The sequence below is a fragment of the Pezoporus occidentalis genome, unplaced genomic scaffold, assembly GCF_034315485.1.
Source record: "Pezoporus occidentalis ecotype Australia unplaced genomic scaffold, CSIRO_AGI_Poc_V1 ctg39, whole genome shotgun sequence".
Classification (NCBI taxonomy): Eukaryota; Metazoa; Chordata; class Aves; order Psittaciformes; family Psittacidae; genus Pezoporus; species Pezoporus occidentalis.
The window spans coordinates 8583243-8598617 of NW_026915713.1; the positions used below are offsets into that span (position 1 = coordinate 8583243).

General features: G+C 36.1%; 1 protein-coding gene across 2 annotated transcripts in view; it reads right to left on the bottom strand.

Moving 5' to 3' along the window:
• The window catches only part of SLC16A10 (solute carrier family 16 member 10), a 72911-nt gene that overhangs the window by 27942 nt on the left and 29594 nt on the right, over positions 1–15375 (bottom strand). For both annotated transcript variants that reach the window (XR_009967370.1, XM_062632510.1), the window contains exon 2: positions 2744–2888. Coding sequence is in view for 1 of the 2 variants with exons in the window: in XM_062632510.1 (XP_062488494.1) it covers positions 2744–2888 (145 nt within the window). In the remaining variant the exon portion in view is untranslated. The remainder of the gene's footprint in view (positions 1–2743; positions 2889–15375) is intronic.

The following is a 15375-nucleotide window of genomic DNA, read 5'->3' on the forward strand; positions in this document are numbered from 1 at the left end:
AACATATTAGCAAATGATAGACTTTATTTAATAAAAACAAGAATATTTAGGAAATTTAATACCTATTCTAAATTCAGTGTTTTGACCAGATATTGGATATGCTAAGAAAGGAAAAGCACACTAAAAGAATGAAACATTTTCACTCATATCAAGGACCACCTTTATCACAAGGCTCTCCTCCACTACCATATCCTATAAAACTGAAATGAAGCACAGCCAGTGTATTAAATAACAGACAGACATGTGACATTAAAAGGCACTTGTGTGAGAAACCTTAACAGCATGAAATAACAATGTTAGTATAATTAATTAGTATTATAGCATTAGTAAGTCAAAGGAAACTTTTTTTACATGTAGATGAAGGAGGCAACATGTAAAAAATGTTTTTATACAAGATTTGAGGTGAAACGTGCTGAATGACTTCATTATTTTAAGTACTACGTTTTCAAGATATCGTGGGCTCTTTTCTATCAGCTAACAACTGCTTTTAAAGCAGTTATAGAAAATTATTTAAACTGTTTGCCAATATATTAACTTTTTTTTAAAAAAGAGCTTTTTTAATAGGCTTCTTATTGCAGATTACCCACCAGCATCTCTCTGTAAGCTTCCCATGCATTAAGGAAGTTCTTGGAAAATGGTATTTGACTAACAAAGGTCTGACACCAGAACTCTGGCTTTGTGTACTGTATTAACATACACAAGGTAAGAGAGCAGAAACATACAGGGAAAAGACTGATTACCTTTATCAATGGAAAAAAAAAACAGGAAAAAATAGAAACAGAAGTTATAAAATGAGAGGAGAAACATAATGCATTAGGGACAGGAACTTCTGCATACATCTGTAGATTCATTACAAGAATTTGCAGCATGGCATACACAGCAATATATTTCCTGTATTACAAATACTCTTATATCTCAGTTTCCTAAGAAATAAGATTATAATAAGAAATAAGTATGTAACAAAAGCAGTAAATCAAATTTACATTTATCTGCTATATAATATTTTACTTTTAGAACATTGATTTTTGTATCTGAACTATGCTCCTACAATTAACTGGTGACATCATAATCATGTTTAGTGTAAGTAACAGAACACCAAGAATGCACAGTAACATGGCATGTACTCTAACAGGAATTCACCTCAAAGTGTTCCTCAAATTCTAAAACAAAATTCAAATAAGCTAAAATATTTTTTAAAATTTTACAAAATATTTCTTTTGCATTCCTCTTGTGCCTGTGTTCCATTGGATGTCAGGGAAACACAAGGATGACAGCATTTGTTCAAAAAAAAAACAAAAGAAAAATCTTTCCTTTTTGAAAAGTTTTCATTTATTCGACTGTTTTAGTATTCAGCACTTAAACACACTACTGGGAAGCAAAGGAGAAAAAAGACTTTTCCAAGATACATGCTTTTAGCTTTAACCTCATCTGTGGTTAACAAGCCTCTTAAAACAGATCAGGAAGTAGGGGTTTTGTTTGTTTGTTTTAATAAAATAAAGGAAAATATTTGCACTTGGATTAACAACACCAAAATAGAAAGGAAAAAAAAAAAAATTGGGATCAGAAGCTTGTTCAAGTAACAAAGCTTTCTTTTTCCCCACAAATGTAAATTATTCCAAGAATAAATATAAACACTAGTCTCAGTACCTAAGACAGAACTATTTGTCTTCTGCTGTAAACCTGTGTATAAGCTTCCATATTAGAGAACATATGCCCAAACTAGATGTATTAGCTCAGACATAGTGCCACACAGCATGGCTATTCATCCATCTGGTTCAGAGTACAGGAACAGAAAACACGTTTCCACTAGCCTGTCTCTTGATACACTTTTATCTTCATAGAAACTCTTCTGAATTTTTGCTTTTGGTTTTTCCTGCACTTACTCTGCTAAGGGTGGAGTAAGAAGCAGACCAAGACCTACAGGTAACTGTGGCTTATTTTCCTGCTATGCTACTTCTTACTCTATCTTCACTAACCAATTTCTGCTGGTGATTAGAATAAATAATTTCCTGTTTCCTCATCTTCTACTGGACATGTCCAAGAAATCAGCTGCTCTTGAACTTCTTACGGTTTATTCTGCAAAAGTTACAGAAATGTATAAAATGAAGTGTAATCTAGAGGAAAAAAAAACAACAACTACTGTTCAAGTTTTTTCAGTAACACAAGAAAGAACTGCAATTTTCTGTATAAAGCCACTAAGCCCTAAGTATATGCCATTATACACTACCTGTGTTTGGCAATTAGACAAGTAATAACAGAAAATATCAGATTTTACTAGAACCTTAACACCTTCGTGGAGGTTCTACTGCATATTTATCAACACAAAAAAGTGTTTTAAAAACAAATGGAGGGGACAGGATCTGGGAAGGAAGACAGTGTTTATGTACCTGTTACAGCACAGCATACATTAAGAAACATACAAGTTTATTCAGGACAATGCTGTTGATCTTACAGGATTAGTCTTGCTGCTGATACATTTATATATAGTGGTTCCTATTAAATAGGGAGTGCCGTTATAAAGTTATATTATATTTTTCAAATTATTTTCAAGTTGAAAGTACCACTTGAGAGTTTTTACAAGTCATAGTTAAAAAGACAAAACCAAAACCAAATAAGCCGAAGTTCCTACTCTAACAGATAAAGTAGCATTGCTTACTCTTTCATATTCTGCTTACAGTATCAGAATTATACCCTCAGCATTAAATTGACAAAATACTTCAAGGATAAAGAATTTTTTTTTTACCTTACAAAAGAACTTGAAAGGAGTCCAACAAATCCTACTGCAGCTCCAACAACAGCTACTTTTCGACAACCAAACAAGTCTGTGAATATGCTGACTATTGGAGAACAGAAGAAGACCATCCCCATAGAAAGAGAGCTCACCCATGCTGCAGAATAGAAAAAGACAGAATTTTAGAAGACCAAGTGATTTAAACTTTCAGCTAGTATTTCTTTTGGTTCAGCAACATACAATCTTACATAAAAGTTAGAGAAAAATTGGGTAAATTTTAAATATGTAAACAGATTTAAAAATACATTTACCTAACATGGTAAAAAAAGCCTAAGCAATTTACATAATCAGCTAATTTAGACTTCACCACCTCAAAGAACACAGTTAGCTACAGAAGTAGTTATTACTTTTATTTTTTTAAATAACAATTATTCCTCCAGTAAGCCTAGTATTCAAACTGATGACTAAACCATTAAAGATACCTTTGAGGCTCCATACCCATTCTGACATCAATCAACACATTTCATTTAATTCTAAACTTTAATGACTCCAGAAAGTTGTTTAACTCAATTACATAGATCTAGATCATACTGAATTATAATTATGAGTAAAAAAATAGGGTTTTATGCTGTAATATACACATTAGAAATAGCATTTTACTTTAAACAAATTTAAGCTAGTACAAGCAGTTCCATATTTAATGGGAAAATGTCACTACATCTGATGCTGCTCCAGTTCTACAGACATTGTTAAAACTGTACTGTTTTTTATAAATATTATAAATCATTATGAATATTAGATCATTAAGATTCAATTCAGGTGAGTACACTGTGGTTTCTGCCACAAGTGTGATGTTTTGCTCCAAGTGTACTAAAAATATCTTCACGTAACTTAGGCAGAAAAGAATCTTATTAATTTTGAATTATAAATTAACTTTGTGCTTCACTTCATGCAGGGGCTCAGAACCACATCATTTACCTGCTATCATCTATTCACTCTTTCAAACATGCATCACTGATGTTACACCCAACAGTTCTCCCAGGGCATAAAGGTAAATCAAGCTGCTGTAGCACAAAAGGTACAAAAATATGTTCAGGTAGATAAACATCCTCATCTATTTGGAAAAAAAAGTCTAAACAGGCAGTGGAGAAGCTAACGATGCAAGATGCATTGAAAAAAAATTTTACTTTTTTTGAATTGTGCAGAAGATGAAAGATCTCTTTCAACAGGGAATGGATTAAAATCTGTGAAACTGTGGGTTTTTTTATCATATCTCTCCTAAAGACACAGCTGGAGAAACAATATAAGAAATATAACCAAGAAACCTAATGAAGAATATTTGCAAGTACATCTATCAATATCAAGACTCCATGGTGTTGTCAAAGTGCCAGTAAGCCCTCCACATTGATGAAGACCCCATTGTGCAAGGCACTGAAGACAACAGCAAAACAAGCAAGCAAGCAAACAAAAAACAATAATTGTTTCCTCAAAGAATTTACAATGTAAATGAAAGACAAAAGAGAACAGATGGCTAACAAAAATCAGAAAGGAGAGTATAAGAAATCAACCCTTTATTTTAGGGTGAACAATGGTCTCAATGAGCCATGACCTAACTGTTCGGGGCAGGGGAACTGTTACTGGGTTTTTTTGAGAATGACGTAAATATAATGGAGTTTCAAGTTGCAATCTGAAGAAGAGCTACTTCTATGGGTATTTCCTGGGTACAACTAACCCAGACAAGATCACCCTGCCAGCCTTGCACCTCTGCTGCAGAAGCTTGAGCTTCTGTTTGAAGGGAAAGCACAAAAGACTAGGAAGAACAGGGCCACTGTGACACTGACTGAGAGGCGAAGACTATGAAAGGTCTGTCCTTTCTCTTCCTCTGCAGTCAAGGAAGGTTCAAATGCACATTGGGTGTAACAAGAGATGATTTAAGAGATCTGTCCTATCTTACAGCCCAGATGGCTAACGTTGCAAGACAACATTATACCAACTACAACTGGTAAACTGCTCTCATACAGCAAGGAGAACAGCCAGTTACAGAACTTCCAAGAAGTCCAACTTCTGCAAGATTCCTTACCTTTTTATTTATCCCTCCCAGAGCGAGTTATACAGAGACTGCAGTTCTCCTGTCCAAAGGGAACTGCAGACACTAGAAAGTAGTATGTCCATGGCTTCCTGCCATCCCCCCAAGTAAATGGCAGCTCCACAGCCATGAGCAGACCTCAGCATCTCTGCCTGACTTGCAAGGCAGCACTAAGAATCATGGAGTACATCTGACACCTGGGATATCTGCAAGGCCAAGAGAAAAGACAGCTAAATCTTAAGTGGGCATTACAAGACTTACATCATCAACAGATTCACAGTGGTATGAAGGTTCCAAAGAATGGTTAAACCTTCCTGCCTATGTATGAGAAGACACAAAGGCAACTGTGATGCTAGACAAGCCCAGAGATTACTGGTTACAAGAATCCAACCTCACTTGGATAGGTATGTGCCCCCTATTCATGCAGACAAACAGGTAAAGAAACTGGACAACTGAAACAGAGTTTAAGTAATGTGCATAAAGTCATAGACCAAATCACTTCAGAGCCACAGATACAAATCCAGCAGTCCTAATTTCCAGTAAGCACCGGCTGTGATTCAATTAGCATTCTACTGAGTGAAATCAAAGTTTACAGCACTTCTTAATGGCTTATACAGCTAATAAAATAATTGGAATTTAAAAAAAGCCTGAAGTGAAAACATTCCACTCAAATTACATTCAGTTAACAACATGCTGACTTTGGCTCTTCATGCTTCTTAATGAAAGAAATATGCCTTTCTTCTCACTTGACTCTTTTTTATTACAACAATGACAGTCAAACCCTAAAAAGAGAAGAAAAGTTCCCGCTGATTTTCAACACAACAGACAGTTAAGAGGAAGGACAATGGCCTTATCTGAAGCATATCAGAACAGCACTGTGACTGAACTGCAGAAGTGGAAGTCCATGCTTTACCACTTACCTACCTAATGGAAACTATAGCCCTTTCAATTACGACTTTAATATGAGGCTCTTGTGTCCTACTGAAATTTAAAGAGATGTTGTGGGCATGTCTTGTATGAACAGCTTTATTATTTAACAAAAAGAATGTTCTTGAAGTTTAACTTCACATGAATGCATAGTTCAGTGAAGCCTATTGTATTCTTACTTTGTGAAGAAACCTATCACCAGAAAGAATTAAGATAAAAACAGAACAGCACATGTGAAAATCCTTAATTTCTGTAGGGCAAATTATTGCTGCAATATCTTGATCCTATTAAGAAATCAGTGGCTATAAAATACATTCAAAAGATCCAAGTAATTTTCCCTATCAGTTTGCTCAAGTCAGTTTTCAAGCATTCTTACTCTTTCTCCCCAGTATGAAAAAGGTACAATGAATTTTCTTCCACATTTTAAAAATAGAAATTACAATTGTCCCAAATAAGTAATATGAAAAATTACAACAACCGCAGCTTGCCAGAATAATGAGAGTTCTCTAGAGCAGTCATTACATATTAATTAAAACATTTCTCCTCCAGGCTACTGGCTGCTTTCCTGGCATAGCTGGCTACATTCCAGAGCTGCTAATTCAGATACTAATAACAGCACTTAATTGCTACATATAACTGCATTCATATTCATACACAAAACACTTTGATTGCTATAGAAGAAAAGCTATTCCTAGTTTAAGGATTTAAGCCTTCCTTAAGGCACTGGAAGTTAAGAATTAGCTCCTCAAAACATGTAATTGCAGAATAACGAATTCAAGCCTCCCTGGAAGATGGAACAGAAGCTATGCTTAAGATGAAAATATTAGACCAAGAGCCTATTCTTACAAGAAAACCCCAAACTATTACAATTAAAAATTATTCCAAAATGAAACCACTTCAACTATAATCTGAGTGTATGTTCTTATACTTTTTAATTATTTCCTTGTTCAAAAGTCTATAGCAATAAAACTACACCATGTAGTTTCCAAAAATATATTCCACAAATATGCTGCTCTATCACCATGAGTTTTTAAGAATCAGCCTTATTTTAGGCGTCTTTTGTCTTCAAGTATAGTATCTAACATCTGCGCATTCACAAAATCATTCCCATTGTCACAGATTATGTAATACATATTTATCTACCAAATTACAAACCAAGTTGTTAAATGTTTTAGTTCATTCTTTAGACTCAAGCACTAGGAATTACAAAGCAATATAAAAGAAAACATTAACACTATATTGCGTCAGGTTTATCCTCACAAGTGTGTTTCAAGTGGTTGGCTTAACACATTAATAACACCATTCCTTAATGAACTTCAAGATTTATTTTTTTTTTAATCTTCCCTTGACATTGTTCTGGTTGAGACAGGGAATAAAAAGCTACTACTGTTTGGAACAGAAGCGATATGAGGCAAGTGAAGAGAAGGATATTTAAATTAAGGATTCAAAATCGACTAAATATTTTGTTTCCCCACATTACAAAAATCAGATGTGTCTGTGTAGCTGACACAGCAAACCGAGACAGCAGTGAATAGCTCAGAGTCATCTGTTTGGCATTACACATACAGACTGGGGAAAGTGAAAACAAACTTTCTACATTAATATAACAGATTCTCATGTGGAAAGACCTATAGCCACACTTTCGCAGGTTTTGAGCACCTGCAGAATAGACTGGCCAATTATCCCCTAAACTAGTACCTCTGCTCACTGTTAAGACATCTTTCCTAAAAATCAGTTATCCCACCATCTCATTATGTAAACAGTAGGGTAGATCAGGCCACACTATACTGTTAGCACTTTTAAGTTCAAACTATAATGATGCTGGATAATAAGAACTTCTTGCATTAACTCATAATGAACAGAAATTACAGAATCTGAGATGAGACAAATTGCTTCCAAATCAATCTCTTAATTTATAAAATGAAAATACTTCTTCTCATACTGAAAGTGTATGAAATTCTTGGTGTTTTGTGGAAATTACAAATATTTCTAAGAAAAATAATTTAAAATTATTGTATAAAATAAATAATACAAAACAGATTATATGAATGGCAGATGTTTAAAAATGTTTCACTGTCTCACTAAAAAGGTTTGTGCAGAAGTAACCTATTACAATAAAGTCATAGTGCAGAGTTAATATAACTGCTTAAGTAATGGCACTTTAGCATCTTCTGAAAGCTAAACTTGAATAATAGTTAGGAGGGTTTTCCTTATATTTAAAAAAAAAAAAATACTTGGAGAAAAGGGAAGGACAATATTTACAATATGAAAATCTTCATGCTTCCATTAAGTTACTAGTTATGAATAAGCAAGAAGAAGGAAGCCTGTATGTATTCTCCCAGCCTCAAACCAGTAACAGCTGAGGGACTTCATAAGCCAGGTTTTGGGGAGTTTTTCTACTGATCGAATTTAGACGTTACTTCCCACCCCACCCCACTCCCAGTGTTTTTATCAGTATTCTGGCCATTTCTTCTCCATGAACTGCCATTCTCTCCAGAAACACTTAAACATTTTCAGCATCTGCAACATCTTACAGCAAACTTCCTCCATAACTCAACTATGGACTGTGCGAAGGACCTCCACTTCTACTATGGCCATTTACATACAAGGACATCCTCTTCAGCAAAACAGAAGATTGGCTTCCATAAGATTTGTTAGTAGTGTAGCTTGGGAATTTGAAAGATCCTATTTTGGAGGAAACAGAAGCTGTTGTTCAAAGTTATTTTTGGAGATAATTGCTCATTTCCAGCTAGTATTAATAATTTTTTGCCTGCATAATCACATTTACATGGCATTTACTTTTAAGAACAAAAGAATTGCAATACTGTGTGGATCAAAGACTGATTTAGCCCAGTATCCTGTTTCTGACCACCACAAAATACTTAGACAAAGAACATCTGAAAAAGGGCTAGCATCCTACAATACTTTTTCCCTGGATATATTCTCCCAACATGCAGCAATAAACAGCTTAGAAACCTCCTAAGCAGGATGTTGCATCTAACCATTCTTCAAGAACATTTAGTTCCATCACTACTACTTTGGCTGCAGTGTATTTTGTTGTAATAAGTTACAGAACATGCTCAACATCACATGAAAAATAAACTCCCATTTGTTTTGAACCTGCTCGTACTTTAACTCTTCTACTGTAAGAAATATAAATGAATCATGCCTACTAAACTTCCTCTTGCAACATATGATTTTTATATGCCTTGATCAGATCTGTTCATACTAGTTTCTTCTCCAAAATGAAGCATTTTTTTGACTTAGTCTCTCTTGTACTGAAGATATACATTTCCCTGTTTCCCGTTTATGTTAAGTCCAATTGTATCTTACTGTTTCTGAGACAGGGTAGGTAGAACTGCATATAGTATTTAATATGGGGCAAACAATAAGTTTTAGTTGCTAGCCCAACCAACAGTTGGGCTAGCAACTCTTTTTTTTCCCCATTTTTTCCTAATTACCTCCCTTTTTTTTTTATATATATATTGCAACCACTTCAGAGTAAAGATACTTAGAACACTATCCATGACTTCATTTTCCCGCTAATGGCAGTGATCAATGTAGGGGCTTTTTCCAGCATGTACTTCAATTCTATTTCTCCCCATGGGATACATGCATACGCTGAATTTTATCTGCCATGCTAATCGCTCTGCAATACACAACCCAGCAAGTCTAATAGTAGGCCACCAACATGCTCACATATGAGGAGATGCTACAAACAGTTTGTTCACCCTGCAGATGAGAAGACCAGCACCTCAAAAGGAATCTAATTAGCACCTCCAGATATCCAGTGGGTAATTACTGCAGAATATAGAGCTGGTCTCTTCTAAGTGGTGCACAGTTACAGGACAAAGAACAACTGAAACTGCAATGAACAATATTCCAATTACATGTTATGAAACAATTTTTCAAACACCAGAACGTGAGGCCCAGAAAGGCTGTGGAATTTCCATCCTTGGATATATTGAAAACTTGACTGGACAAGGCTGTGAACAACCTGATCTAACTCAGAATTTCCATTTATTTATTTATTAAATTTGGCCCTGTTTTGAGTGAAGGGTGTCAGACCAGACAGCTAGAGACTCTTCCAATTCATTTATGAATCTTAGAAAAATATAAAAACTCCTTCAGGTAAGAAAAAAAAAAAATATATATATATATATAGAGAGAGAGAGAGAGATACCTATCTATATCTATCTATATATATATATATATATAGACTAAGCCATAAGATTAACTCCCCCTTTTTCTCCCCTTCAGATATGGGAAGGACTTAAGGGTATCCTTAACTTCTAAGCCATTAAATCCTCCAAAGTAGACCTTATGAAACCTATTGTAACCATTATAGATGTAAGCTTCACTGCTCAGAACAGCTGTATCTCCCTCCTAATGATGCACTTTATCCATCAATACTGTTTTACTCCTGTTGCCTGTGCCCAGAAGCACAGGGTTACCCTTTGCCTAAGGCACTCCAGATACATCCTCTCTTATCCATTATTTATTTTTCTTTCTCCAAGGAAAAAGAGTAATTTCCAGAAGAAGGAATTGTTCAACAGATATTAGGTAACCAACAGAGACTATTAGACCCAGCAAGTATCCATGTCCACAGAGAGCCTCTGTAGGTCAGCCTCCTGGAAACTGCCAACCCTATTTTTATCCAACCTATCACTACCCAAAGATGATGTCAAATCCCTTGTGCTACATGCTTTGCTTACACACACCTGTGAAAATTGTTTCAGAGCCTGCTCAGTAGCTTGCTCATGAATTCAGAAAAAATTTCATTAGTTGTGGGTGCAAAAGGGAAAACAACTGCATTTCCACATAGCTGCTCCCACTACTAAGCAATCCACAGATCACAGAACAGTAGGTCACTAGAAAAGAAAAGCAGATGTTGAAACATGTATTGACACATTTGGGGTTCCTACTGTCAGAGAAGTACACTGCTTCTTCTATTCAAGAGATCTAATGATCCCATTAGACAATGCACATGTTTAAGGACTAAAAATAAATTTATGACATAGGAAGTATCCTATACTCTAAATTCAGGTTGCATAACTACAGCTTTCAGTTTGCTTGCTTTGAAGTGTATAGTTTGTATGTCTGAGTTAAGCTCTCCCTTAAAACAATACTATATAAAAAAAAAAATCCCAATTTAAATGAAAATTCTAAAATATTTGGGACAAAGATAATTTAGTGCAAGGAAATACCATATCTTTTGGACACCAAAGCTGTCTTGAACAGACTTTTAAACTCAGAATTATCTATAAAGGATCAATTAGATTTCCACAACATGCTCAAAGAGATCATGGCAAATACACAAAGATTTATGAACCAGGATCTAGTGGAAGCATCCAACAGACATTGTTTTTTTCCCCACTGTCTTTTTCTTTTGTCCCTGAAGAACAAGTGTTTTATTCAATAACCTTATTACTGAAGAATACCAGTAGTTATAATGAGTCAGAAACCAAGAAATATATATGACCCACCAGATCCTGATAGAGATCTTTGAACAGACACCCTGTTTCCATACAAGCATCAAAGCATAAACCTCTGTTTTCAGCAGACATTAAGTCATTAGCAATCTGAATTACTTTATTCTGAATGAAATTAGTTTATTCTGACTGAACTCACAGACCTCAAAAATAGCTGAAAACTTTCTTGTGCTTACACATAGCATCTCTTCAGTATGCACGTCTTGTGACAGTCCAAAACGCTACTTCAGGCCTGTACATGCCCTTTTTAAGCTTAATGAAACAAAGAGGAAAGAAGCATACACTTGCTGATACATTGTAAAATTAGCAACATAAGGTCATATAATAGGAGTAAGGAAAAAAACCAAACACTGTATCAAGTCAGAACATAAACTGAGTTCCTGGGTTCAGCTGCCTGGTTCTGAGTTTCTGGCTGGGCTTAAACCACAACTGGTATTTTCCAACGCTTTATACATGGTCAAATGTTCTCTGACATGGTATGTGACAGATGAAAGCCAGAAGAGATTCAGGTATACCCTTCATACAGTGATACCTCCCAAGCTTGCCATGTATAAATATTGGACTAGACTAGCTTTGCTCATTGCCTTCATAAGTAATAACAACGCAAGATGAGAATTTCTACTGAGATCAAGTCCTTATGAGCATAAGCAGCAGAAAAACGGAGAAGTCAGGAAAAAAAGGGTATTCATGCACTGACAAAACATCCCGTATCACTGCAACATAGCTACCATCTAATTTACACTCGCTATAACAACACAAGCTTAGGCAGAGTTTCAAGGGCTTTTTTGCTTATTGGTTCCCCCTTTAACAAACCAATAAAATGGATAGTAATGGTAAACCCAAAGCAAGTATCAGGGAAAACTGACCACAACACTTTCTTCAAACTGTAAGGCACAAAAGAGGAACCTGAAATAGTTAAAGAAAGAGATATTCTTACAGGCAAACAACTTTTACTACTACAGAGACTGCAGATATTCTATGTAGTTTAAAAAGTTAGAGGAAAATAACACATGCTCAAGTTAGTGAAAACTCAAAGCTCAAAAGTAAAAAATGCCCTGTTAGGCAAAATGTTGCTGGTAGAGATTATAAGTATTAAGCCTTCAGGAGCCTTTAAAGGAAAGCTGAAGTCAATCATTAACAGAAAAACACATGCATTTGGATTTCATGGCAAACTGAGCTTGACCTTTGACACTTAATAAAGTCTGAAAATGCTGTGGTAGGAAGAATAAACAAGGAACAAATCGATAAGAAATGGCTGTAACTACTTGTTTTTCCTTTTAGAAGTCATACAAGAATGTTTTCTGCTGTCTAAGACAGTTTTCAAAGCACAATGTAACCACATTTGTAACTAACGGCCTAAAAAACCGAATTCCAGAGCTGATTTCCAGACAAGTTTTTATCTTCCCTCCCCCCCAAATTAACATTGGTTTCTTTTTTTTTTTTTTATACCAAACAGCTGAACACCAAGAACCATATTGTCTTTGATTTAGGATCAATAACATTCTGCATACAGAAGTAGCAGATATTAACATCAAAGATGACAGGCTGGTTTTCCAGAAAGGTTTAATCCCAACTTCTCTCACAACCAAATTACACACATATTCTGAACATACCTGCAACCAAGCATGTCATTCAATGGCCTCATGTTCTAGAGCTATAGCACAGATTAGACCTTAAAAGCCAAATTCCTAACTTAATAGAGATACTAGCCTTCTTCCTTTCCCCTACCTCACTTGTATTAGGGCAAGACCTACAAATCAAGGTTGCTTTTGAAATGGCAAAGGTATACATTTCACTTTTACACCATCAGAAGTTCTTGTGAGACCACGATGAAGATAAAACCAGAGAAGATAAAGAAATTTTAGTTCACAAGTAAGTTTGTTGCGCTATTTGAAGTTCAGGAGCACAGTTTGCCGCAAGCAGCTCACAAACTAACTCTAACTTTTCACATGCAAAGATCTTCTGAATCCATCAGAATTGGCCAAAAGAACCCATCACACCTCAGTAACTTTGTGAGCATCCCCAGGACAGATTGTAATAGGATGTATTCTTCAATTACATCAACATGTATCCACTTTATATTCTGTAGGTTCCTACAGAATAATTAAGCTGAATTTAGGTTTTAAATATACATCTTCAAAATTCAAACTGTTACCAAAAAGTTCTCCTAATATTACAAACCACCCCCCCCACCCACCCCCCCATCTACTCCAAGACTCTTATTAACAGCATCACATTTAGAGCTTTATAGACAAAAAAAGTCTCATTTTCAGCAAGGTAAAGTGAGCTGACAAATTAAGTTCAGTATGCCCACATTTCATGAAGCATGCTTACTTTTTTTTTTCAATGTTTACATATAAATTTATCAGTGTCATCACAAATACACTGCCAAACAGAAATAGTCCAAACCTGGACTATTTTTAAGTGACACTAAGAGCCAGTTATTTTCACAGGCTGATTTATATGCATCATATTTTCTTTAACCCATATCTCCCATTCTCTTCTCTTCAAATATTAAGAACTTTATAAAATAACAGGGGTACCATAAGTTTTTGCACAGCAAATGGGTTACAGCATTGTCCCTTTCAGAAGATTAACAGGAAGTCATTTGCATGGTAAGAGCAAATACAAGAAAAAGCATATATGACAGGGTCACTGTCAGTAGGTGCCCTTTATATCAGTTACATGCACACGTGACTAGGCTTGTGCACTCTGTAACCCTTGTAACCAAGAAAACCAGCCACTGTAACTCTTGACCTTGTTCTTGTAGCTCATCTCCATCCAAAATTTTCAAGTCTGCCAATATTACTCATTGGGACAGTAAAATATTTCTCATTTACTTAGTGCCCAGCTGCGCAGGCAGTTACCTATCCATTTTCCAGCAATCCAAATACCCAGGTTGCCATACATCTAGAAAACCTGAGCAAATTGCTACTTTGCACACACAAAGTAATTTTATCTTAGATATACAGCTGGTAAACCCTCAGGAATGTGACTTGCTGCATACACAGTATTTCACATACGCAACTGCAATAAATCAGTCTGACAGATACAGGACACACAAACTACAGCTTGTTGAAGTACTTCTTAGCGTATTTGGAGTTCATGTCTGTCCGATCTAGTCCAATATCCAGCTTGCAAGGAAAGATGAAAAGCAAAAGGTGTATTTATTCATAATACCATCAGAATTTTGACTAGGGTCTCTAGACACTGCAAATACTTATTACTATTAACAGTTACAATCTGGATTGTATTTACAGTTAATAAAGTACAAAAAAGTTTTACACAAGAAGGTTCCTGTTAAGCTGTTGCATCACAGGCTCTCTCTCTCAACCATTAAAATGTTTGTTTGTTTTTTCCTTAGGAAACGCTAAAGAGTCAAATATGAAAGCAAACACTCCCTCAAAGCTATTTTAAAGGTGCACCATATTCATTTTAAGTTCATATTCTACAGCTGAGAATTTAAATATGAGGTGAGTTGACCCTGGCTGGACACTAGGTGCCCAACAAAGCCGCTCTGTCACTCTCCTCCTCAGCTGGACAGGGGACAGGCTCCTGGGTCAGGATAAGGACAGGAAGATCATTCATCAGTCACTGTCACAGGCAAAGTAGAACTTGAGGAAATGAGTTTAATTTATTACTAGAGTAGGATAATGAGAAAAAAGGGAAAACCTTAACACACCTTTCCCTCCCCCTCCCCCCCCCCCCTTCTTCCTGGGTTCAATTTCACTCCCCAGCTCTCTACCTCCTCCTCTGCAGTTGTGCAGGGTGACAGGGAATGGAGATTAGGATCAACTCATCACACACTGTCTCTGCTGCTCCTTCCCCCTCACAATGAGAACTCCTCACACTCTTCCTCCGCTCCACTCAGGTCCCTCTCACAGGAGACGGTCCTCCATGGACTCCTCCAACGTGAGTCCTTCCCACAGGCTGCAGGTCTTCACAAGCTGCTCCAGCATGAGTCCCTTCCACAGGGTGCAATCCTTCAGGAACAGTCTGCTCCAGTGTGGGTCCCCCATAGGGCCACCAGTCCTGCCAGCAAACCTGTTTCAGCATGGGCTCCTCTCCCCACAGGGCCACAGGTTTATCCAGGTTACTGAGTATATCCAAAAAAACCAATTTAAACTCAGTTTTTCATA